The sequence below is a fragment of the Rhopilema esculentum genome, chromosome 20 (assembly GCF_057945365.1).
Source record: "Rhopilema esculentum isolate cy_ngs chromosome 20, ASM5794536v1, whole genome shotgun sequence".
In the NCBI taxonomy this organism is placed as follows: domain Eukaryota; kingdom Metazoa; phylum Cnidaria; class Scyphozoa; order Rhizostomeae; family Rhizostomatidae; genus Rhopilema; species Rhopilema esculentum.
In genome coordinates, this window is record NC_142834.1 from 8978663 (window position 1) to 9001752 (window position 23090).

Genomic DNA, 23090 nt, shown 5'->3' on the forward strand with positions numbered 1-23090 from the left:
TTATTGGGTGAAATTTTGGAGGGGAAGAGTCATGCTTAAACCTTAGAGACAGACTTTGGGGAAACATGGGACACTGTTGTATTGATTGGTAGAAATTTACTTTCTGAACAGAAATGTGCGTCTTCCTTATTTTGACTGATTTCAGTAGGCCATGTTTACACATCAAAAATGAATACATTTTAATGATACAAAAAGTGATTTACTAAATAAAAGTAAATAATAGACAAATAATAGAAATGTACGTAAAGAAGTTAGTAAATAGGTCAAATAAAATGACAGATTGCTCTCTTTTTATTTCATACTCTGTTTTAAAAAATAAAACGGTAGAAAATAGTAGAAAACGGTAAAAAACGGTAGAAAACGGTAAGTTTTTATATTTTAAAAATTATTAGACTACGCCTCTAAGTCTAACAGTTTGTGAGTCAACGAATAACTTCATAGGCAATCAGTCTCAAATGTTTAATATAAAGAATGTAGAAAAGCTAATAATAACAATGAAAACAAAGCACTCACGACCTTTAGCTTGCTTGCTTTAGTATTGGCGACTTGTGGCGTCTCTGAATTAAATACTTCGAATGGCAACAGCGACGTCTTTCAAGCGACACACGCTTCGACTTTCATCGGGAAACGGCGGCCACGATTCTTTTGGCAAGGCGGGAACGCCCACAGTAAAAAGCCTACTACTCTAAAACAGGCAAGCTCCTTTATACCCTTTCTAAAATACAGCTAGCCAATAACAAAACAGAACATGATAACAGCCAATTAGATACTAGAACAGAACAATAGTTAAAAAACATAAAAGTTAATAAAAGGATGTTCACGCTGATACGCACGTGGACCAGCACGTGATAGAAGTTCGATCTTCGTACCGTAACAAAATTATAAAAACCACTCTGCTTACAAAAATAACCTTAGTGGCTGAGGTTTGTTGCAATAACACTGAAAACGTAGTTTGGTTCTAACCCGGCTACCAGGGATTTCTTTCTTCCAAGAAAATTGATGGCAATTTCTCCAAAAAAACAGTTTTGCTCCAGATTTTTGGGGGGGGTCCAGTCCCCCCCGCCCCCCCCCCCGGGATTTACGGCCCTGCTCTTTTAGCATCGTTTGTTCGTTAGTAAAGTGTAAATTTTTAGTTGAATTCCTACAAAAAAACAATAAATGTATAAAAAGCTTAAGTTTTGTTCCATTTTTTGCCATCCACATAATAGTTTTTTTAAATAAGTAAAATATAACCTACTTAAAGTCCTCCACTGTTTTTCATGAAAATAGTCCTCTTTAAAGCTCCTGATGTCCTCTCATTTGCAAAATTTGATCCATAAAGACGATCATTACATCGTCACATTGTACTTGGATCCAGTGATGCAGTGCTATCAAATAACAAGGGGGGCTCTTGCACAAAATGTCGCGAGAAACAACAGCAAAGGTAGAAATTTACCAATTCTCGGCATTAACAAGGGGCTCAGTCTCCCTGATTTTGCAGTCCCCCTAGCACTAGACCCATCCATGCATCCCCGCACGTAGAAGCTTATATTTTACTCGAGACTTTAAATGACTGCAAAATTGTAGATGCATGGGACTTTGATGAGGGTCTCTCAGGGAGGTAGGGGGTAAGGGGGGGTACTTGTTCCCGTGTTTCCTTTGAGAAAAACAACCAATGTTCCCGTGTCCCCTTTGAAAAATAAAAAACAAATATTCCCTTCATTCCTTAAACTAGTAATAACGTTCCCATGTTCTTAGAGGAAAATTTAAGTTGTTCCCGTGCTCCTGTACCATTTTTTGTCATCTTCCTTTGTTCCTGAAAACCCCAGAGAGACCCTCTATGACAGATCCAAAACTGCTCCTGAATCGTCTTTGTCCTTTATTAAAATCGAAAAAGCCCGTATGTGCTAAGAAACTTCTTAGCGTGTGGTAAGTAAAAAGAAAATTGTAGTTGAAAAATTTCAATTTTCTTACAATAAAAATCAAGTCCATATACGTATCCAGCATTTTTTAATTACTTTACCTTAGACAGTTGCAGTTTTTTGTCAGATGACGATAAGACGTCTGTTTAATCACTGATGTTTAAATCAATGAGCCCTTTCGATCTGAATCTGCCTCTTTTCCGCGAGAAGGTCGCGCGAAAAATCAATATGACACAACAACAGGACACAGCGGAAGAATAGAGGAAATGCGGAACGTGGTTCGAAAAGAGGAGGTGTGGATAGGCAATTTTCGCTGCTTTTAAATTTCTGCTGGCGTGTGGCTTGAAGAATTGTTTTGCATCATGGTAAGCCTAATTTTCTGCAGTTTTAAAGCACCCACTTATTGAACATTTCTAAAATGCCAGTTGCTGTTAAGAAATTGAAGAAGCATTAAAATTTCTCTCGAGCATGAAAAGTTCCCTGTCAACATGTATTGAATAAACATAATACTCTGGGTATTCAAGATATTCAGGAACAAAGCAATACGACGACGAGAATCATTGCTTTGCAATAGACCGATTCGGTGTTACGTCACAGCGCTCAGTCTCCATGACTACGAAACCCGCTTGATGAAAACAAACCTTCGAACGCCATTACCGCAGTACGGAGCTCGCTAATCGGTTCATGTTTATAGTGATTTACTCTATCTTTTCGATAAAGAATGTCGTACGAATACTTTGATATGCTAGATAATGAATCAAAGGCCCGTTATTTAAAGAAATTGGAAACTGTACAGTTGAAAGAGTGCCCATATCGCCAACCTGCCGAAGTTTGGAAAAACGATCCTACCGACTGGCCTAATATCGAATACCCAGATATTTACGAATATTTGATCAATACACCCGGTAAGTACAAATGTTTGTAATCTAGAATTAGATATTGTTAATAAAATTTAACATCGAGGCTTTAATTCGAATTCAACCGTCTTCTTAAACTTTGTATGGGTTAAAGATCCTATCCCTAGTCTTGAGTTGCCTGTTCTTTTGTGTAGGTGTTTATTCAAGAGAATCGATGAAATCTCGTAAAGGTTTGGAGGCATATAACCAATTTATATCCGGATGGGTCGGCACAGTATTGCTTTACCAAAGAAGCGGTACCAACATTTCAATTCTGCGAGCTTCTGTAATGCACTCCCAGCGTCTCAATGAAGATCCATTACAGCCATGGATTGGAGCAAAGAAAGACGGATCAATTATATGCGCACATTGCAACTGCATGGCAGGGTAAATAATTGCTTATTTTTAGGTATTTTTGTGAAAACATATTTGAATTAAATTTTGAAACTCATTGGGAAAAGCTCACTTTCAAACCATATGTGTTATTTATTGCTTGAATAGGCTGTTCTTAAAACGTTATAGTTTGTTTTAAAATGAATAACCAAATTAGTAAATTTTTAATTGAAAATCCCATGGGGCTGGTGTCCTTTTCTTTTCACTTTTTCTGATGTATAACTGTGCATCTAAGAAAACTTTAACAAGATATAAGATTCCTCATTATAATTTTACTTAAAAAATCACAACAATATTTTTGCTCTGTCATTATTATGTAGATAAAAACTTGGTTTTTATTGAATGATCTTAATTTTTGTTAAAATATCTGTTCTAGGTTGGGAGAATCTTGTTCTCACATTGGAGCAATGCTTTTCAAAATAGAAGCAGCAGTGAGACTCGGCTACACCACATTAGCATGCACAGATGTTTCCTGCAAGTGGAATGATGACTTTGTAAAAAAAATAGAAGGAACTGAACTTTCAAAAATAAAACTTCATAAGAGAACAGAAGTGAAGAGACCTCAAAAGAGATGTTTTGCTAACACCTCTGATGCTGAAAGGGATGATTTTTTAAGTAGCCTAGTTAAATTACCTGCTAAGGAACAGCCAGTAGGCCTCAGTCTTTTTAAAAATTTCTGTTCTGGATTCATTCATAAAGCTCCAGTTCCAAGTAGGCCAACACTGCCAAGATCACTGCGGGATTATTTCTGCCCTCAAGCAATTTCATCAGAAGAAATGATTAAAAAGACGGAAGAAATTTATTCTTTGAAAATTTCCTCTGATGACAGGAAATTTGTTGAGCTCTCAACAAAGTTGCAGAGTGACTCAATTTCCTGGAAAGAAATGCGACTTGGAAGAATTACAGCTTCTGTTGCCCATGAAGTTTTACACTGCAAGAGGAAGAGCCCGCCAAAATCATTGATTTTGAAAATATGCAGGTTATCTCCCCCTCTCAATGTCCCAGCTGTTTCCTGGGGAAGAGAGCATGAGGCAGAGGCAATTACATACTATGAGGGACATCTTCAAAGCAGCCATTTTAACCTGAAGTTGGAGAAATCTGGTCTGATGCTGGATGATCAACATCATTTCCTTGGTGCATCTGCTGATGCAATAGCTTCTTGCGACTGCCATGGCAAATTCCTCATTGAAATAAAGTGTCCCTTCAAACACAGGGATAAGCAATGCATTGAAGAATGTTTCATAGACAAAGATTTTTGCATTGACAGTTCAATGAAAATTAAAAAAGCACATGCATATTACACCCAAATTCAGATGCAAATGTTCATCTACAAGATGAAAGTGAACCACCTAGTAATATACACACCCAATTTTTGTAAGGGGTTTATTGCTGAGTATGATGAGGATTTTTCTGCCAGTATTGACACATTAATTTGGTTTCATAAGAAGTTCATTGGACCAGAGCTAATTACGAGAAGAATGGAGAGTGAAGTCCCAATTTCAGAGCCAAAAGATGGTTCTCAACTCTTTTGCTATTGCCAAAAGCCATACAAAGAAGGGGATAAAATGGTTGGTTGTGACAACCCAAACTGTAAGTATCAGTGGATTCATTTCCAATGTGCCAAAATAAAAAGTCAGCCAAGAAGCAAACAGAACTGGTTCTGCAAAGATTGCAAAAAAAATAAGAACAAATGAATGTTATGTTCATCTGATTCCATAAATATTAGTGACAATATTTTAAATGCATTTTACTGAACAATAAAGCAATTCGCTGTTTACTTTGTTAATGTTCGCTATAAACAATTCCTGTTGTTAGATTTACTAGGGCAGCACAAACCACTACAAGTTTATCAATATTAGGTATTTCTTCAGAAACTTCATTATTTAAAGATTTAATAAATGTTATTGGCAGAGTTCCTTGTAGAATGGCAAATCTTTTCTTTATAAGACCAATCACCCTTTCTACATGAATCCTTACATTTGCAACCTTTCTTGTTGTTTCAACTTCATTAGCAGAAAGTTGTTTTTTGCCTTTTGTAAATGCAGGAATTATAAGTTCTGCACGGCATACTGTTGCAAAGTCGTCTTGAAGAGTAAAGCCTCTGTCTGCAAGAATTTGGTCACCAGGTTCATGCAAGTTGGGGTTTATAAATCCTGATTCCCTGACAATTTGCACATCTGTTGCTCTCCCACCCCAAGCTTTTGATAGGAAGGTAACTGTAGTGACCATTGTCTAAACGTTATCATGTCCTCCATTGTGTCTCTGTCATTAACACTTTCCATTGTCTTCGTATCCACGTAACGTAATAAACAACACATTTGTAGCGTCCCCTTGTTATATGTGTATACGCCCTAAATTGTAATTAGTCAGTCAGTAAATTCATCAAGACGCAACGGTCACGCAATATCGTCTCTTCCTGGCTCCGTGTTTTCTGCACGTTAAATCAGACATAAAAACGACAGCATTCGCAACAACAAAACCAAAATTAAATATAGGAACTTCATCAATCAGCGTACCTATAAATGGTGACCACGACGTGACCGACTGGTAGGTTCTGCACTGTCGTTTTTATTCGTTTTATGTCAGCCGTCTCAACGTCAACCACTCGCAAATTCCTGGATTCATCACGTTACAACTGCCATCACGCACACGTTCAAGGCCTACGCTGGCTCACAAACAACGTCCTGTTGGCTGTTCCGATGCACCCTGGATTTGTGATGTCTGTCTACTTGTTTCAACCCGTTTTGCGTACAATGTTTTAATTCACCTCATCAACTAACCCCGCTCCGCCAGCACACTCGACCGACACCATCCTACAGCACAGAAAACTGTTCAACAGCACTACACCGTCCATCGCTTCGCTGAAGTACACACAGAATCACGAAAATGCCTTCGTTAAACACAACATCAAACAGGTTCGGCAGCACACCCTACGAAAAGCTGGTGTTTATCACGCTAGGTCGACAACATTCCGCGCCCAGAAAATGTTGCAGCACACACAAGGCAGCACCGCAGTACTCATCACACACAGTGCCATCACCCGCCTTGCAAGCATCCAAAGGTTCCTGGTCACCCTACTCACAAAACCTCGCATCGCATCGCAAGCACCGCATCGCAAACATCATGGTTCCTGGTCATCCTTCGAAAACCTCGCAGACACAAAGGCACGATTCTACAACACAAAGACACACGAAGCTTCACGAACATCTACAATCATTTGAACATTTAACGCAACTATTCTTTCGGACATTTTACTAACATTTTTTTTTTTCAAACATTTTAGATAACATTTCATCGTTCGCTTCAACCCACTCGCTCTCTAGGGGGGGAGCTCTGTAGTGACCATTGTCTAAACGTTATCATGTCCTCCATTGTGTCTCTGTCATTAACACTTTCCATTGTCTTCGTATCCACGTAACGTAATAAACAACACATTTGTAGCGTCCCCTTGTTATATGTGTATACGCCCTAAATTGTAATTAGTCAGTCAGTAAATTCATCAAGACGCAACGGTCACGCAATATCGTCTCTTCCTGGCTCCGTGTTTTCTGCACGTTAAATCAGACATAAAAACGACAGCATTCGCAACAACAAAACCAAAATTAAATATAGGAACTTCATCAATCAGCGTACCTATATAACTGCTCCAAGAGGACTACAGCTAATTAAGAATTTAATTGTGCTGTGCTTCTTATAGTTAGAGTACACTTGCGCTCTTGCTTTTAAGTTTCCTGGTCTTTCAATAAATATTTCGAAGCAGTCAATTATGCTGGTCAGCCTTGGAAAGTACTGTCTGAATATAGGCGGAAGGGTCTGTCTTATAAAATCACGATCTGGCCAACAAACTAAAAATTTCATTTTCCAGTACATCAAAGAAATTATCCTCCAAAATGTTGTGTTTAGTGTGCTTTGTGACAGGTTGGTCTGTAATGACAGATATTCAAAAGGCATATTCAACCTCAGCCTTACAACAACCATCAAGATCTGATTTTTCATCGGCAAGTTTTTTCTTGGTTGCACCATGTGTGGCAAAAGTAGATTGCTGACAGCATTAAAAACTTGGTAAGAAAGACCAGTGAGATACTTGGCTGCATCATCATTGTCTTTCATGACCACTGGGTCATAGTTTGTCAGGAGTAGCTGAAATTACAAACATTGGGTTTAGTTTTTCTAACTTATGAAAATATATACTAGATACCTTATTTGGATCTGTTGAATTTTTACTATGGAATATCATTTAGCCTAGTTTGATATACATATTGAATGAAACAGAGTTGCTGCTTCTTAAAGTTACTAATTCTGGGGGGTTCCGAGCTTAAAGTTGTTATAAAGTGTTTTTCAAGGTAAAGCACAGGCGGAAAAATCTGACTCACAAATAAATAATAAACTGGATATTTAGAGGTTACATTTACTATCTCACCTGCCCCTCAAGACAACTAATCTTTGTAATCAGCGCATTTTTTCCCTCAGTAACATTTTAACTTCCAGGGAAAGTTCTTCAGGGACTGATTTTTCTAAATCAACTGTTTCATCGCAAGAATTCTCAACTGTTTCGAAGAGTGGGACAGACCCAACAGATGTTTCATTTATATTGTCCAATTCTTCAGATACTTTTGGCCGCTTTGGTGCCCTTACAATTTCTTTCACAGCACTCCGTGTCTTCGCACTCTCAAACCTCGATAGCTTTCTTTGTGCTTTGGAAGGGTCAAGTGGCTTATGCTTAAAGATGCTTGGGACAAAATCTGGATGAGCTGGATCGGAAGATGGCTTACCTATCAAAAAATCATAGGATTCAACATTAAGAACAAGCTACGATCTAGGGCCTAAGCAAGCCTACAAAAGCGATGTAGTTGAAAAAGTCCAACAAAAGCTTATCCTATTTTAAGCTGCAAACTTTAGATATATAAATTAAACCTCTTACCTTCAATGAAATGTTCTGAACAAATATAAACATATTTTCCACCAGGTGCCCAAGCACTCCCATCTGCGTTTACACGTTTCATGGCCTGAACCCATTTTTTAAATTTTTCCGACTTCTTTTCGCGATCGGGGAATATGTGAAAAGTTAAACCTTTCTTTCCCATGAGCTGGTGATTCGTACAACCCACTGCAACACAACTTCTCGGCATTATAAATGAAAATCAAAGCAGTCAACTTGACGATATCACATAAAACTTCGGTAGGTTGGCCGCAGCGACGGGTTTGTTTTCATCAAGTGCTTGTTGCTAGGCGTCGTTGCTACGTTCCACCGAATCGGTCTATTTTAAATCTCATGACACTGTCGAAACAGCGGGGGACAATAGGGACACACGAGGCCTTGAATTTTAAAAAATGCTACTTATCTAGGAAGCACATTTGAGTAAAATTGAAAAAGTGCACACTTTCCTGTGCTCTTACAACTTTGAAATGCTTCCGACGTCCCCGGCTTTGGGGGTTTGTCGCCTCCTTTCGATAATATAATTTTGTTTAAGAAACAAGAAGATTCTTGCCATTAGAAGTGCTCTAGGGCAATGAAAGGATGGCTGTCATCCACCTAGAGCACAGTAGCTAGTGTTAGCCCTGACCTCATTACACTATGATACTCATGCTAATCATTAGAATAACATGAAATACATTTTTCATTCTTGCAACAAAGGATGGTGAAAATTCAGCCAGACCAAATGACAAGTTTGAGCTGGAGGTCTTGAATAAGGTAATGTATGAAGTCTTTAATTAATTACTAAATCTTACTAACTGAGTCAAGTAATTTTCACAAGCTATATTGCATAGAGATATTTTGAAAGAAGAGGACCATGCTTGCAGTTCCCCTGGACCTCATGTCTTTCACTTGACCAAAAATTTCAATCAAGTAATATAATATTACTCTATAGAAACGTATAAATGGGCATCATTGTGTGCAACATAAATGCTTCTGCTCTCAGATTTCAGCTGATAATGTACCGTTGGTTGGAACAATATGTCTGTAAAAATCATATGTTATCCAACCTGGCCTATGGTAGTCAATCCTTTTAAGTGTTAGCATTTAGGGGCCTATCTTCCATATGAGGGGTTCAGGGGACCAAAGCTGTAACAATTTATTAGAAAAACAGAAATGCAACAATGATATACCAGGAACACACAGCATGTTTATCATATCAGCACAATTTAAAGTGGGATTTCCATTTCTATGACACAGTAGGAAAAAATCAATGATCAAGGCCTTACCCTGGATAAAGTGCTAAGAACTATTCCATTTAAACATCTAGAACCATCACCCCTCATCTGATGATATCTGCTAATTTTTTGTGGGGTCAAAGACTGATTGCATCTTTCAAACCATTATTTGTTACAATAGTATCTCTTCCTTTTTGACAGGGTGATAGACCTGTGCTTATAATTATCCAATGTAGAAGGTCAACTTTGCAAATGTTGTCAAATGTGTGCCAGGAATCATTACTTTGCTAGGACCTGTCTGGCACATTCTATATCAAGATACAGCCTTTTACAGTTGGGTCCATCCATGCTAAATAGATCAAATTTTGAAAGGGCCCACATGCAGCATCATCTCAGATTTTCATGAAAATTTTTGAAAATATTCATAGGCATAAGTAGGAACATCCCAAAAAATCCAACTTAATATCTTGTGGCATCCCAAAGATATGAATCTGACTTATATCCTAATCTACCAAACTGTGTCTTGGGTTTTTCAAATTCCTCTTGAAACTTTACCCGACCAAAAGTCGACACACAGTTTTTTCACGCGTTCACAGTTGTGTTTGACAGACCAGAGCAAATAGAAAATTTTGAGATACCCTTTGCTTGCCCAATGTCTTTGGGTTCAGATTAGTGTTTTTCGAATCTGTATGTAGATCAACCACTCTTGAGAACACAGGATTTTACACTCATAAACCACAATGTAATCTGGGTCAAGTCAATTGAAGATCAAGAAGCCTGGTTAAATAAACACAGCCCTACTTGGGATATATGAACGTGACATGCGATTGTAACTGGTTACTGTAAATGAGACATGCGTCCACAACCGCAAAGCAACGTCAAGCGATTTTCAGATCTCTACCAAAAACTTTTATATGGAATCCTTCGTTTACATGGAATTGTTTCCATTTTCAAACATCTGTTAGTTGCAAACATGATATCATTGTGTGCTTTGAAACTTCAACTACTAGAATAAGAAGAAATCGAAAAATGAATTTTCACATGCAAAAAACGTTTACCGTAACTTGAACGACAAACTAAAACTTCTACTTTGAAGGAGAATTCGGGTTGTTTTTTTAAATTGACTCCATGCAATAAGAAAAACAAGTAAACCGGTGTTAGAAAAAATAGATATAATTTTGAACAGCTTCTGATAGGCACGCCGAACAGTGCGCTAGAAATGTGGGCCTAAACACTAGGGAGAAAAATATTTAAGTATTCCGGTGAGAAAGTGATTGTATGGATTAACTGCAATAAAAAACATGCTAGAAGTTGAATGGCCTCTCTATTTTTCAGGAAAAATGAATATAAATCTTTAGAGTAGCTCAGAGATTATTCAAATCAACTTCCATACTCCTTTTATCAATACAATTGTGCTGAATCGCCCTCCCTGGTCAAGACCTGTCAAAATGATTTTCTTTGTTCTTTTAGGGTACAAGAAGGACAATTTTTAACCGGAAAACTCTTATAATTGTAGGTATATCTCATTTCTAAATTGGAAATCTTTAAAAAGCAAACGTTCAAAACATGCTTTAAATTTTTTCGTCTCACGCACCTCTGAGAATAAAATGTCAAAATAAGGGTCCGAAAGAACACGATGGAAAATATATACACAGATGTGGATACAAGTTTTATACTCTGAGTAGTGTCAGAAGAAAAAGCTTCAAGGCCGATTTACATTTGATATTTTTTGTGCGCGCGGGCGTAGCGCCCAAGTGGTATCGATTTTGCGTGCGCTGTGAGCGCCAGAAAGTTGATAAGGTCTGAACTTCTTGTGCGCTCGGCCACTTGACAGCAGCACTTAGCTACGCATGCTCAGATTTGGGCGCTACGCCCGCGCGCATAAAAAATGTCAAATGGAAATCGGCCTTTAAGTATTATCTCGTGAAATGTTTTCTTTTTTAAAAGCGATTTTTCAAATAAAATGTTATTGTTTTATTAGATACATGTGGCTATAAAAAGGCAATGTTCCCTCGAATCAAAATGGAGATTATTACTTTTTGTGCTCCTAGTAAAATTCTTCTAACCAGTGAGACTCTTAAAAGGTATTTTGTTAGGTTGAATGAATTTTTTAGCATCCAAAAGTTCTACCAAAATTCCATTGTAATGAAGTCAGCATTGCCTTAATTTCCCAAGCAGTGCCTGTTTCTAAAAAGAAGTGATTTATTCCTGTCTAATTGGCTGCTCATCTTTTTTAGATTTTTTTAATCTGCCTGGTAGCCTTGGTAAGCATAATTATTGGAGTCACGGTCGCAGTCAAAGAAGCAGGTATGGTTGCATTATGAGCAATTTTTTTGTTTAGGCAAGGGCAAGTATGTTTCCGATTTCATTTTTCAGAAATAATTCAATTTTTAAGAATGGTAGCAGATGTGACTAGCTCATTATTTTGTAGGAGCTGCTAAACTTGGCGCCAAAAGTGGATGCAGTAGGTGAGTTGATTATGAATTCTGACTTTTCCACGTTGAGAATGTTTTTAAGTATCAGGCAAACTTTAGAAACAATAAACATCAGAAACAATTTTCTCTTGTCACTGTCCTTTATGCTTGATTATGTCCTTTTCGTCAGCCAACTGCAAGCGAGACCGTGCTCCGATGGGGCCCCGTAATAAAGTAACAAGATCTATTTACAATGCAAAAGAAGCTATTATTTTAGCTACTAATACGGAATCAACGCCTGTACGTTTATCGCAGAGAAATGTCCACATGTCCTTGATTCATGCATAATGTTTTTGCACATTCTTGTAAAAATCCTTAAAAAACTTTTTCAACAATTGTACCCAAAAAGGGCGTTTCCCTTTTTCTCCGCGACACTGAAGGACATGGCCACAGGACATTTTCGTAACGGGGTCCGGTTTGTAAATCCCGGGCATGAGCTGCCTCTCGACGGCCCTGAGCGCTGATAACATAGTTTAAGATAACATCTAATATTTCAAAATGAACATCGATTTAGGAGACACAGGGACTATGCCAATGACCATACACTCCAGGTCTAGCCAGTTTGATTCTCAAGCTTTTGAAAGACCATCAACATTGTGCTTAACTGTGCACGTTATTTTTTCAAATTTATGTTAAGTAATTAAATTTTTTCTTTATATTCTAACTTATACTGGCAGTGGCTTTGATGATGACAACAGCAAATCAATTGAACACACTACCCCATTAGTCTGTATAAACATCAACATTATTATTGGCAGGGCCTTTTGAATTCTTTAGGCCACTGTTTCTTGAAAAGACAACTGTAAATTTATTCATATCGTAGCTTAGCTGTTTATGAATGTAATTGTAAGAAAGAAAATGAAAATGAATGAATGTATAAGATGTAAGAAAATGAATTTAATAAAAGCGTATGTGTTGACTTGATTTGAATGTATCCCATTTTTATCCCAGTATGTATCATCCTAGTTTTAGTCGGCCTGCACTTATCCTTATCTACTTGGATGGTTTTCGTGCTGATTATCTAGATGGAGGCTATTCACCGACGATAAACAGTTTAGGTATGTTTTGAATGATCTACATTATTAATGTTATACATCTTCATTTCTAAACGTAAAATGCTATTTTTCATTTCTAAACGTGAAATTCTATTCAAGAACTTAATGATCCTGGTTTTGTCATGAGAGCGTACTGTACTATGGCTTCATAAGTACGCAAAGGCCTTCGACTTAGCATCCAACCCTGATGCCACACAAATTTGAGTTCTTGTCACAAAGATTTGTAAAACATTTCCACTATTTTAATTTGCAAGGGTAGGGGTCCTCTAGAGGTATGGGTCTAGGGAAACGGAGGTATAAAAGCTATTCGCAAGTGTATAAATATTGTAACTTTTTTATTGGTGCTTTTGCTATTCAACTGAGGATTTAAGATAAGGCAAGTGAATCCTTATGTAGTCCATATTCTTAGAAGATGGTGCGTTTGCTATGCATAGAAAGGACATTGGAAATAAACCAAATCGCCGTGCCTACGCATCTTCTTTTTATTATTATTTAGACTTTAGAGAATTGTTTCCAAGTTGTTTGATTCGTAAGATAGAGGATGGATGAAACTTTTCTGGACTCTACGCATCAGTTTCTTTATTTCTTTCAATTAAATTACCTCCGTACGAAGTCTGGCAAGTCTAAGACTTGAGACTATCTTCTTAGAAGATACCTTTTTTCTACAAAGCGAAAAGTGGCATTCGTGCAAAGAGAATGAGAAGCCAGTTCCCTACCAAGTCGTATCCAAATCTTCGCAGCATAGTTACTGTAAGTGGATTCTCTTTCTATAATCTTCTATAATCTAGAAATATAATCTTAGATCTGGTTTACCCGGTTTACCGGAATTCAATTATGATTTATTCACATTCATTCATTCATTCATTCATTTATTTTAACGAATTTAACATTCATGTATTTTACTTATTTTCAACGAATTTAAAAAGTGTCATGGTAAATTTGTTGCACTCGATTTCAAAAAAGTCAAAACATTCAACTTCGTTTGATTTGTCAAAAAAAGGAGTGACATTTTCCCTTTTTCGCCTTGCCATGTTTTGCAAACTACGCAATAGACAAGAGCCGGATTCAGGAGGCTTCGGGGCGTACACCCTTATAAATTTTACCGAGCAGTGTTTGTTTTTCATTGTACACACACCTCCCCTCCCCACTATGCTGAACCCCTTGCTCCGCTCGCTTTCAGATCAAATAAATCTGAAGCAAAGTTTCCTAAAGATAAGTTTGATAAAAGGTTTGACCATTACAGAAAATATATTTGTTGGTGTAAGTGTTGTCAAGTGAAAATGCTCAAAGGTGCTTTCATCCAAAAGAAACAAAGCATAAGCAATTAAAGACTTACTTTTACTCACTGATATGTTTCGATTGAAACTCATTTGTCAACTTTTGGGTTTCTCACTACTTTCTAAGAAAATAATCTCTGGCCATGGACGTAGCGGATTGAAGGCGTCTAGGGGGGGGGGGCGCTTATAACGGATGAAAAATGTTTTGAGGGGCTTAGTATGGATCTTGCCCGAATATTATGGCTTCATTAACTGCCCGAGCTGGGCCTGACATGAGATGAATATTGCCTGAAAAAGGGGGCTGCATCCCTCAGCCCCAGTGTCTCCTATGCCTGTGTCGGTTGGCTGAGAATGTTCTAGTCGTACCCAGATTACTTGCAGAGACGCCATTTATACAAGATGGCAGTGCAAGGCCCTTTTAAAAACATTCAATTTCACAAAAACATTCCCTTAAGTCTCAAACTGCAACAGGCTGTAAATTTTGAACTGAAATGTTCAAGTTTTGTTGAGCATAGGTATAGTAACTGGCTGTCTTATATAATAGCTAAGAGAATCTATATTAATGATTTTGATCAGGTTAAAACAGCCATGTTGCTTATGATCCTATGATGGACGAAGAATGCCCTGGATCAAGTGTGCCTAGTATTTTACGGCTTGAAGGACCTTTGACTGTGATCTCCTTAGAATTTGAAATATATGAAACAGAATTTGATTCTTACGAGTAAGGAAATCAAACGCGAGCAAACGTGAACACGCGGATCAATGGGAAGTTCTTTCACATGGTCACACATATACAGCAAAATGTGCTTCAGACCGCGTTAAAGCATTTTAGAAATCAAAGACAGAAACATGTATTTTAAATGAGGGGGAATTTTGTATAGTAAGCCAGTAAGCCTTCTTAATATCTAAGTGAACCAGCAATTTTATAGAGATCAAATGGAGAACAACCGCAATTCTTCCCATAAGATCACGAACAGTTACCTTTTTATTCAGTTACTAACATTCTTAAGGCAACATCAAATTTCATTCAGGTTTCAGAACCGTTAACCTATCGCGTTCTCTACTCCATTGTTATGAAAAATGTGCGAATGACTTCCCAAACTGACCCTTTTACTTGGATATGCACGGCCGGCGAAACTGGGGGGGGGGGGGGAATGGCCATGGCCCCCCACTTTTCTGCAGAGCTGAACAATTTTCTTTTCAAAATGGAAAGAAATTAATTCTACCATTCTGTTAGTAACTGTGCCAACCATTCTGTAAGACATTGAAAATATTGGGATTTTGATCGAAAAAAATTCAGTCAGTGTCCATGTTGAACAACGAGTAACAGCTAAATAGTTTTGGATATTTGTAACGGAAAATTTCTCGTTACAAAAAGAGAGAAGTTTACTGTTGAAGAAAAATAAATTGCTGGAAAGGAAAGTTTTGAGGATATGAGAAATTAAGAAACGGCAGTTTGTTCTTTTACAGTGTTATCAAGAATGCTTCAAAGTTTGATTGTATCGATTATCCATTCCTACTGAAAATGAGAAATCTAGACGTTATTATAAATTTTATTAAAGCTCGTTTTGACCAGCACAGTCTGAAAGTTTTTCAGATCCAGAGTCTTCTTTGCTAAAAGCACTTTATTCCCGAAAAATTGAAGATCGTTTATTTTTCACAATTGCTTAGTCGTTTATTTTTAGTTGATAGTTCTTCGATTGATATTTTGATGTTAGTGAGGAAACACTGAAAGCGAGGCTACATTGTTAGTAGGTGTGGCAAAAACGGAACTTTTCATCTAAACTTTAGAGAACATTCTTATCTGGAAACTCTTGCGGAACGGTCGTCTCTTAAAACTCTTGCGGAACGTCGCATATTGACACTCTTACGAAAGAGGCTTAACTCTATAATTTGATAAAACTATAATGTGAAATATATCGATCGATGTCAAGCAGAGTAGACTTGTGATTCTCTTCAGTGGTGGATTTGAGGGGGGGGGGGGGGGGGGTAACTAGTTGCCCCTCCCTCAACGAGTTGAAGCAAGTCTGGCGCCCCTTTTTGGAAATTGTGCGCCCCCTTTGAAGAGTGAGAATCAGATGAAAAAGGTTCTTGGACCGATAGGTTAATTTGCTTCAAGGATTACCTCAAAGTTATGTTGTTTATTCTGAAAAGGTATCTGAAATTGTTGTATACAGCGTACTCTCGTAACCAATTTTTGAAAATTTTTCAGCGCCCCCACTACCAACTGCCCCTCCTTCAAATTTGCTCTGGATCCGCTCCTGATTCTCTTTCAACTGCTTTCCTGCTGTATGATGTTATATGATGTTAAGATAATTTCTAAAAACAACCAGGTGATTCCTTTCCTTTTTTCTCTCGCGCGTCAAAGTATTCATCTATTTATATCACATTTATATCGAATGTATACAGTCCTCTAGAACTTAGCTCTTTGTGAGCCACTCTGTCGTACAGTCAAAGTTGATTTTAGGTACAGTTTCTGCTGGCTATCCCTGAGGGCCCCAAAGATTCCATATTTCTAAAAATTTTCTTGGCTCCAACTTTCAAAGCTTTGATATTTTGGCCCCTCCTCTTTTAAGTACGTTCCGCCTGCCCTGGTATATCTGGTAGATTACCTATGAAAAAGCTCCTAATCGCGAAAGCGTCCTTTTTTTGCCAATAAACCACATTGTAGAGTCTTTACTCCCCCAGACTCCCAGGCCCGAGCAGAGCAGTGGCGTAACGGAGTAGTTCGGGGCCCTTGCACAATCATATTTTTCCAAAATCCGGGCAAAAATAGAAACAGCAAGTAAAATACACGATGCGATGAAAAGATTGAAGGATCGACGAGGAAAAAACAATTTCAGATAGTAAAATGATACGATAGATGTTGACAATCTGGTAACTGCTCGAAATCAATGGACATGATTATCTACTGACTACCGGCCTTCATAACGTGGACGACGCCACAAGATTCAAAATGGAGGGGTCAAAAGTATTTAATTAACAGAACTGTAATATAGTGCCTTAAAATCTTTGATGAATGGGAGCCAAATAAAAAGAAGAGATGCCGGAGGTATGTGAGGGCGAAAAGGGTGACTTTTGCGGATGGAAAAGGAAAGAGGGTCCGGGGTATCCCCCTCGGGAATTTTTATGCCACCACATCCCCCCGATTGGCTCAAGAAAAATCAAATCATATTTACATAACTTAACATTTCATAGCACCTTTCTCTGCTTTGAACCCTCTTATTTTACAAATACTATTCAGGTGGAATGTCTAGTCAAGGCCCAATATTCGAAGTGAGAAAGAAAAAGGGAAAGGAATAAGTTGCTTTATGCGATAATGGTAAATATCTGGACCTTCAATGTTTTTACAGCCGGTAACAACATTACAATATCTGGACCTTCAATGTTGTTACCACCGGTAACTGATTAATGGAGTTATGTGCTCAGTGAGGCTAATAGTGGTCAGTTCCAGCAGAAAAATAATTCAGGTTATGAAAAATCGTCAACAAAAAAAATGCAATGAAATGTATTAAATGATAGACCCAGTTCCAGGGGAGGGGCACGCCCCCCCCAGAAATTTTCGTTGCCCCTTGTTTGCCCCTCAGTTTTTTCAAAAGTTTTTATTGAAAATTCAATTTTTTTTTCGAAAGCTGCTCAATCCTTTTTTTTACTTTGTTGGGGTTGCTCTCTTTATTTTGCTCAATGCGATCTTTTTAACAAACTAAAGACCTCGATGAGCGTTTTGGTTTGTAACCGAGGTGAACATTAATGACATTTTGGCCCCTTTTTGTAGTTACCAAGAAAAATTCAAATTCACTGGATAGACTGACAAACAAGCATAAACTGTATGAATCCTGATAGGGCGTGGGCATGCAGAAATCTTTCTATACCAAGTTCGACCCTCCTTCCTGTATTTACACAGTTCTCATATCCTTCTTATCCAGACAGATACAATTCTATTTTCAATCCAAATCAGAGATCAAAATCTTTTCAGAAATTGAATTTCCTGCAGCTTGATTTGAGATACCTTCAGTGATTTTATTTGTTGAATGAAAAAATCTATTTACCTTATATTGGAATGAGCTGCTTGATGTTTAATTTCTGCTCTATCAATAAATTTCTTTTTGAAGACATTTAATCTTAATTACATATTAAAGGTTCAGGGCCGGCGAAACGTATTTGAAAGTGGAGGCGCCAAAATATCAAAGTCTTGAAAGGGCTCAGGAAGGGCAAGGAAATTTTTTGAATTATGGTGTCTTAGGGATGGCCAGAAATTGTATCTAAAATGAATTTTGACTAAAGGTGTCGCCTTTTTTTAGATATTAAAAGTACCCGAAATAAGATGGGGGAAAAATAAATGAAACACTGATTAATAAAAAACATTAACGTTGAAATATCAACAGAAGAACTAGCAACTAAAAATAATAAGTTAAGCAATTTTGTAAAGTTAAGAAATAACTTTGTGACATCTGATCTTAACTTTTTCGGAAATAAAGTGCTTTAACAAAAATTTGAAAAACCTTCAAACTGGGCTTGTCAAATTGAGTTTAAATAGAGTTTATAATTGCGTCGATATTTTCTCTTTCTTAGTAGGGGGTCATCCATAAAGTACGTACGCAGTTTGAGAGCAACTTTTTGAACCCCCCTCCCCCCTTGTACGCACATGTACGCTTTTCATATACCCCTCCTTTTTGGGCACACTGCGTATGCCTATATCTTTCTTACCTTCCACCCCTCCCCCCCTTTTCATGGCAAAGCCTTTTACAAAGTTTTTATCGGAAGTTCATGAAACAGAGCAGATTTTAGGAAGGATGAAAATATGCAACAAACTTCCCATTAAAATATCTGCCATATGAACAATTAATGAGCAAGCTTGCAAGGCTCAAATTTCCCGTTTAGGAATTTCTTAAGCGTACGTACTAAATACCAATTACACCCCCTCCCCCCTGGTACGCAAGCGTACGATTTTTGGTCGACTCCCCCCTCCCCCTGAGTGCGTACGTACTTTATGGATGACACCTAGGAATGGATTATCCAAACGATCAAACTCTGAAGTTTTCTTGATAATACTTTTTAAGAACAAATCTGCCCATACTTTATTTCTCATATCCTCAAAAAAGTTCTTTCCAGCTGTTTCTTTTTCTTCAACAGCTGATTTCTCTCTTTTTGTAATGTTTCTGAGAAAGTTTTCGTTAAGAAATAGACATTGGGTGCCAAGTTTAGGCAATGGAAAAAAGATACTCCGTCAATTTGTGCTGGCATCAAGTTATTCTGGACTAGGTTTCTCGATCTATTTGCTAAGCCAAGCTGTTACTCGTTATAAAACTTAGACAATAACCGATTTCTTCGATCTAATTCCCATATCAATTTTATGTATGTCTTCTAAGGTAAAGACATAGCAACCAAGGTAAAGCTAAGGACACATTTAAGAGAATACTAGGCAAAGTTACTTAAAGAATCATATACTACATTTATTTACACTTTTGCCTAAAATCTTTCTTCAGCTCTGCAGAAAAGTGGGGGGCTATGCCCCCCGCCCCCTCGGTTTCCCTGCCCTGAGGTTGTGAAGTTCGAAACAGTCGCTCTAGACTTCACACAGTAAACTTGGATAAATAATTGTCTCATTTAGAAGAACCTACTGGTTTTGCAACTTGGTGTCTTTAGGTAACATGCTATCTTGAGAATACTTGTTTTTCAAATCACTTTTTACACCAACTAATGCAAACAAACCTTGATCGTGACAACCTTTAGGGTCCCCTTAGGGACCCCAAAGGACTTTGGGCCCTTGGGAGATGCTCTAACCCCAAACTTCGTCAGTTACGCCACTGGGAATGAGGAAAGTAGCGGCGTCACGTTACGGCTTCGCCGTTATGGGCTCCGACGCAGGTTGGAAAGTGGGGGTGACCAAGGGAGATTTCAACAATCATAACAAAAGATTTTTTAAAAAGCTCTATTGTTTTGCAAAAAACTGGAGGGGCCATGGCAGCCCCAGCCCCCTTCGTTGGAGGCCATGACCGTGATATATGCCCCTTTTCATCAATGTCAGGTCCCCTTTGAAGTTTCTCCCTACCTCACTGATACTGTCCAGTTTGATATTGTACTGATTCCATCACTGATACTGCCCAGAAAGTGTCACATGTTCATAGTGCTCAGCGTCAGTAGAAACAAGCAGTTATATAAGCTTGTTTGTCCTCATCATTACACAACAATTTTGTTGCATTTCGTATAAACACGTGCAGAATTTTGGGGGAATCTTCGTATGAACTTTGGCTTCAGAAGATATCCTTTTGCAATTAGGACTTTGAACCATCTTATCGTGTTGTAATGTTACTTTTCTTTGGATTCTATGGCCGTTTTCCAACCAAACTCAAAGTGCAAAGATCTAGAGATTTACACACATTTTTCAAAAAACCGTCCATAAGAAACCGGCAATAGTTGCTGGCCGATTACAAGTCATTTCATTTGTCATTTCTCTACTATGCAAAGCAATTTTTTGCTCTTGCAACAGTTGCCCTTGTCAACATTTGGTAAATTGTAGCCCTCCTTTACTGATATCAGTTTTCGTCGCCATATTTTAGAGATAAACCACGCAAAATAGAATTTTTCACTTTTCTAAAGCCTATTAGCTTATTTTACCTATTAGCTTTATTATATTCCCTCCCGGTCCCAAAGAATTCTGTCACCTTTTCTACCCCTGTAAGAATTGACATCAATTTTCAACACTCCATACACAGCAATAACCCCTTGCTTTTAAAGTTTCGAAACTGGAATTTGGAACTAGGTTTTTAGATTACACATTTTGCGTTTCATTTTTATTTTCTTTTTTCAGAAATCTTCCTGTTTTAATTCTTGCTGATTTGCGTTACAGTTTAGCAACTTTTTATTCTTGATACAGCCCCATGGGCTTCGTGTAAAAGTTTTTTTTGCAGAAATTCACAGCGTTTAACCGAACTGAATTTGAAAATGTGAAGGACTCTCTAAAAGGGTTCAAGACAATGTTTTTGTTAACAACTCAAAAAGCCCCCCTTCATCCTGCTCGCGGCAAAGACGCTTTTTATCTTAGCCTTTATCTTGGCGTCAGAGTGAACCTCTATTCATTTCCTTTTTTATGCTTTCAATAACTGAATGACAATAAAAATAGAAATGAAAAATGATTCCTTTCGCACGTTACGAGCATGAGAATCGTGTCTGGACGTAATCTGTAATACATGAGTGAAAATGGGGATTACCCTTGATCATGTGCCTGAAGAAATATTTATACAACTTTCAAAACGTATAAGATTGACTTCATTAGTTCAAGAGAGCAGTCACAGTCTAGAAGTGCCAGTGTAACAATATCTCACTCTGTCACAGAATTTGGCAGCCATGTTGGCCAAGAGGGTTCTCATTGGTGTGAATTTTCTTATTTTGATTGGCCTCCTTGTTATCAGCTTCTTCTCAACGAAGCCATCACAGCTCTTTCCACGGACGCAGGTTAACGTTTCAAGGCAATATCCGACTGAAATAACACCTAGTGATGCTACATTCGCCATTTGGGGAGTCATCTACGCATTGCAAGTTGCCTGGACTCTCTACTCGCTCACCCTTAATGTTCGAAAAAGTTTTGGGGACATATTGCCAGCCAAGTTCTTCAGCTACTTCATCCTATCAAGTGCCTGTAACGCCCTCTGGTTGTTTGCTTGGGCGAGAGAACAGTTTGGATTGTCACTGGCTCTCATTTTTGGCATTGCTTTGACTTTAGTTCTGAGTTTGATCAATGCAGCTGATGGCCTCTATCAGTATCTTAAGAAGATGGAAAGCAAAGGGGGAAAGCCGAACCTTGTTGATGTGTGGTGCACTCGCATTCTAATTCAAAATGGCATTCTCTTCTACGCAACGTGGGTATCAATTGCCACTTGCATCAACCTTACGATATACCTTGAATATAACATTGGTATGGACGGCAGCAAGGCCGCCACAGCATCCCTTGCTATTATTCTTTCTGTCGCAATCCTGTGGTTTATTCTGGAGAACTTTGTGTATCAGGAATACACAAGATACGTCCTTGCAGAGTACATCGTCCTTATTATTGCACTAAGTGGCGTCTTGAAGGCCCACTGGTCCGGCGGGCAGGGAAACCAAGCCTTCGATCTGGCACTTCTTATCGTCTCGGCTCTGCTTCTCATAGCGCGTATTGCTCTGATTGTTGTCCAAGAATTAAACAGAAAAAGAAGGAGGGTATCAGATGTAATGTAACGGCGATGATGGACTTGGAACTATTAAGACATCCAGATTAGGCATAATACTTCACCTAAGAGCTATATGTTTAAATTTGAATAGATTGCCTGTTAGCCAAAATTGCATTCAAGTTATACGTTATCGCTGAAAGCTTGACAAATCACCTACAATATTTATGATTCTCTGCTATAGTTTTTTCTTTGGTAGTCCTGTATTATTAGTTTGCTTTAAATGAAATTAGACGAATAAAACGATTTCTAAAAAAATGTACATATTTAAATTTGTTTATTTTTGTAAAAAATGAAAATTGATCATGATGATCAATTTTAAGTTTTTCAACGTGATTGAGTTTTTTGGTGACTTTCTGTACAAAGTTCACGATAATTCAGTGAATTTGACAATCATTATCACGATAATCATGAATTTGACATAGGTTGTATTCATTAGCTATGCAAGACATTGTTTACAAGCAAAAAAATTGGCTATTAGGGGAAAGAAGGGATTTCGATTTCGCTATCAGAAAATTGGGGTTTGTAACGAGACCCCGGTACACATGATGAAATATACTGACTGAGGAGTAATTCACTTTTGTAAGAAGCGTACGAAATTTCCACAAAACAAATTATCTCTGGAGATTTACTGATAAAAATTCGGATTTCGAGCAAAGTTGTACGAGAACTCCACGGAGTGATTTGCCCCTCGGCCATTATATGGCTAAAGACTGCGAGAAAGGTCAAAGGAA

The 23090-nt window shown here is 37.9% G+C and overlaps 4 protein-coding genes across 4 annotated transcripts in view; 3 read left to right on the plus strand and 1 right to left on the minus strand.

Annotated features, from left to right (window-relative positions):
• The first annotated feature begins 2114 nt into the window (after positions 1 to 2114).
• The window catches only part of LOC135687033 (uncharacterized), a 34582-nt gene continuing 13606 nt past the window's right edge, over positions 2115 to 23090 (plus strand). The window contains exons 1-7 of the mRNA XM_089114663.1: positions 2115 to 2266; positions 8826 to 8882; positions 10814 to 10855; positions 11581 to 11650; positions 11775 to 11811; positions 12769 to 12875; positions 13543 to 13622. Of these exons, the coding sequence (XP_088970789.1) occupies positions 2264 to 2266; positions 8826 to 8882; positions 10814 to 10855; positions 11581 to 11650; positions 11775 to 11811; positions 12769 to 12875; positions 13543 to 13622 (396 nt within the window). The 5' untranslated portion in view covers positions 2115 to 2263. The remainder of the gene's footprint in view (positions 2267 to 8825; positions 8883 to 10813; positions 10856 to 11580; positions 11651 to 11774; positions 11812 to 12768; positions 12876 to 13542; positions 13623 to 23090) is intronic.
• LOC148957853 (uncharacterized) lies at positions 2623 to 5166 on the plus strand. The gene is made up of 3 exons (XM_089114664.1): positions 2623 to 2806; positions 2953 to 3184; positions 3567 to 5166. The coding sequence occupies exons 1-3, from the start codon at positions 2623 to 2625 to the stop codon at positions 4882 to 4884; spliced, it is 1734 nt and encodes a 577-aa protein (XP_088970790.1). The 3' UTR covers positions 4885 to 5166.
• Positions 7193 to 9497, minus strand: LOC148957854 (uncharacterized). The gene is made up of 3 exons (XM_089114671.1): positions 8112 to 9497; positions 7611 to 7962; positions 7193 to 7330 (listed from the first exon to the last, which is right to left on the minus strand). Exons 1-2 carry the CDS (start codon positions 8317 to 8319, stop codon positions 7640 to 7642), a joined length of 531 nt encoding a protein of 176 aa, XP_088970797.1. The 5' UTR covers positions 8320 to 9497; the 3' UTR covers positions 7193 to 7330; positions 7611 to 7639.
• LOC135687038 (uncharacterized) lies at positions 21410 to 22687 on the plus strand. The gene has a single exon (XM_065203472.2). It carries the CDS (start codon positions 21497 to 21499, stop codon positions 22364 to 22366), a length of 870 nt encoding a protein of 289 aa, XP_065059544.2. The 5' UTR covers positions 21410 to 21496; the 3' UTR covers positions 22367 to 22687.

Bases quoted from the DNA above. Each gene is read 5' to 3' on its own strand.
- LOC148957853 (XM_089114664.1), top strand. From the start codon at position 2,623: ATGTCGTACGAATACTTTGATATGCTAGATAATGAATCAAAGGCCCGT. The intron at 2,807-2,952 runs GTAAGTACAAAT...TCTTTTGTGTAG, and splicing joins ATATTTGATCAATACACCCG to GTGTTTATTCAAGAGAATCG. The intron at 3,185-3,566 runs GTAAATAATTGC...TATCTGTTCTAG, and splicing joins CATTGCAACTGCATGGCAGG to GTTGGGAGAATCTTGTTCTC.
- LOC148957854 (XM_089114671.1), bottom strand. From the start codon at position 8,319: ATGCCGAGAAGTTGTGTTGCAGTGGGTTGTACGAATCACCAGCTCATG. The intron at 7,963-8,111 runs GTAAGAGGTTTA...ATTTTTTGATAG, and splicing joins TTCAGAACATTTCATTGAAG to GTAAGCCATCTTCCGATCCA.
- LOC135687038 (XM_065203472.2), top strand. From the start codon at position 21,497: ATGTTGGCCAAGAGGGTTCTCATTGGTGTGAATTTTCTTATTTTGATT.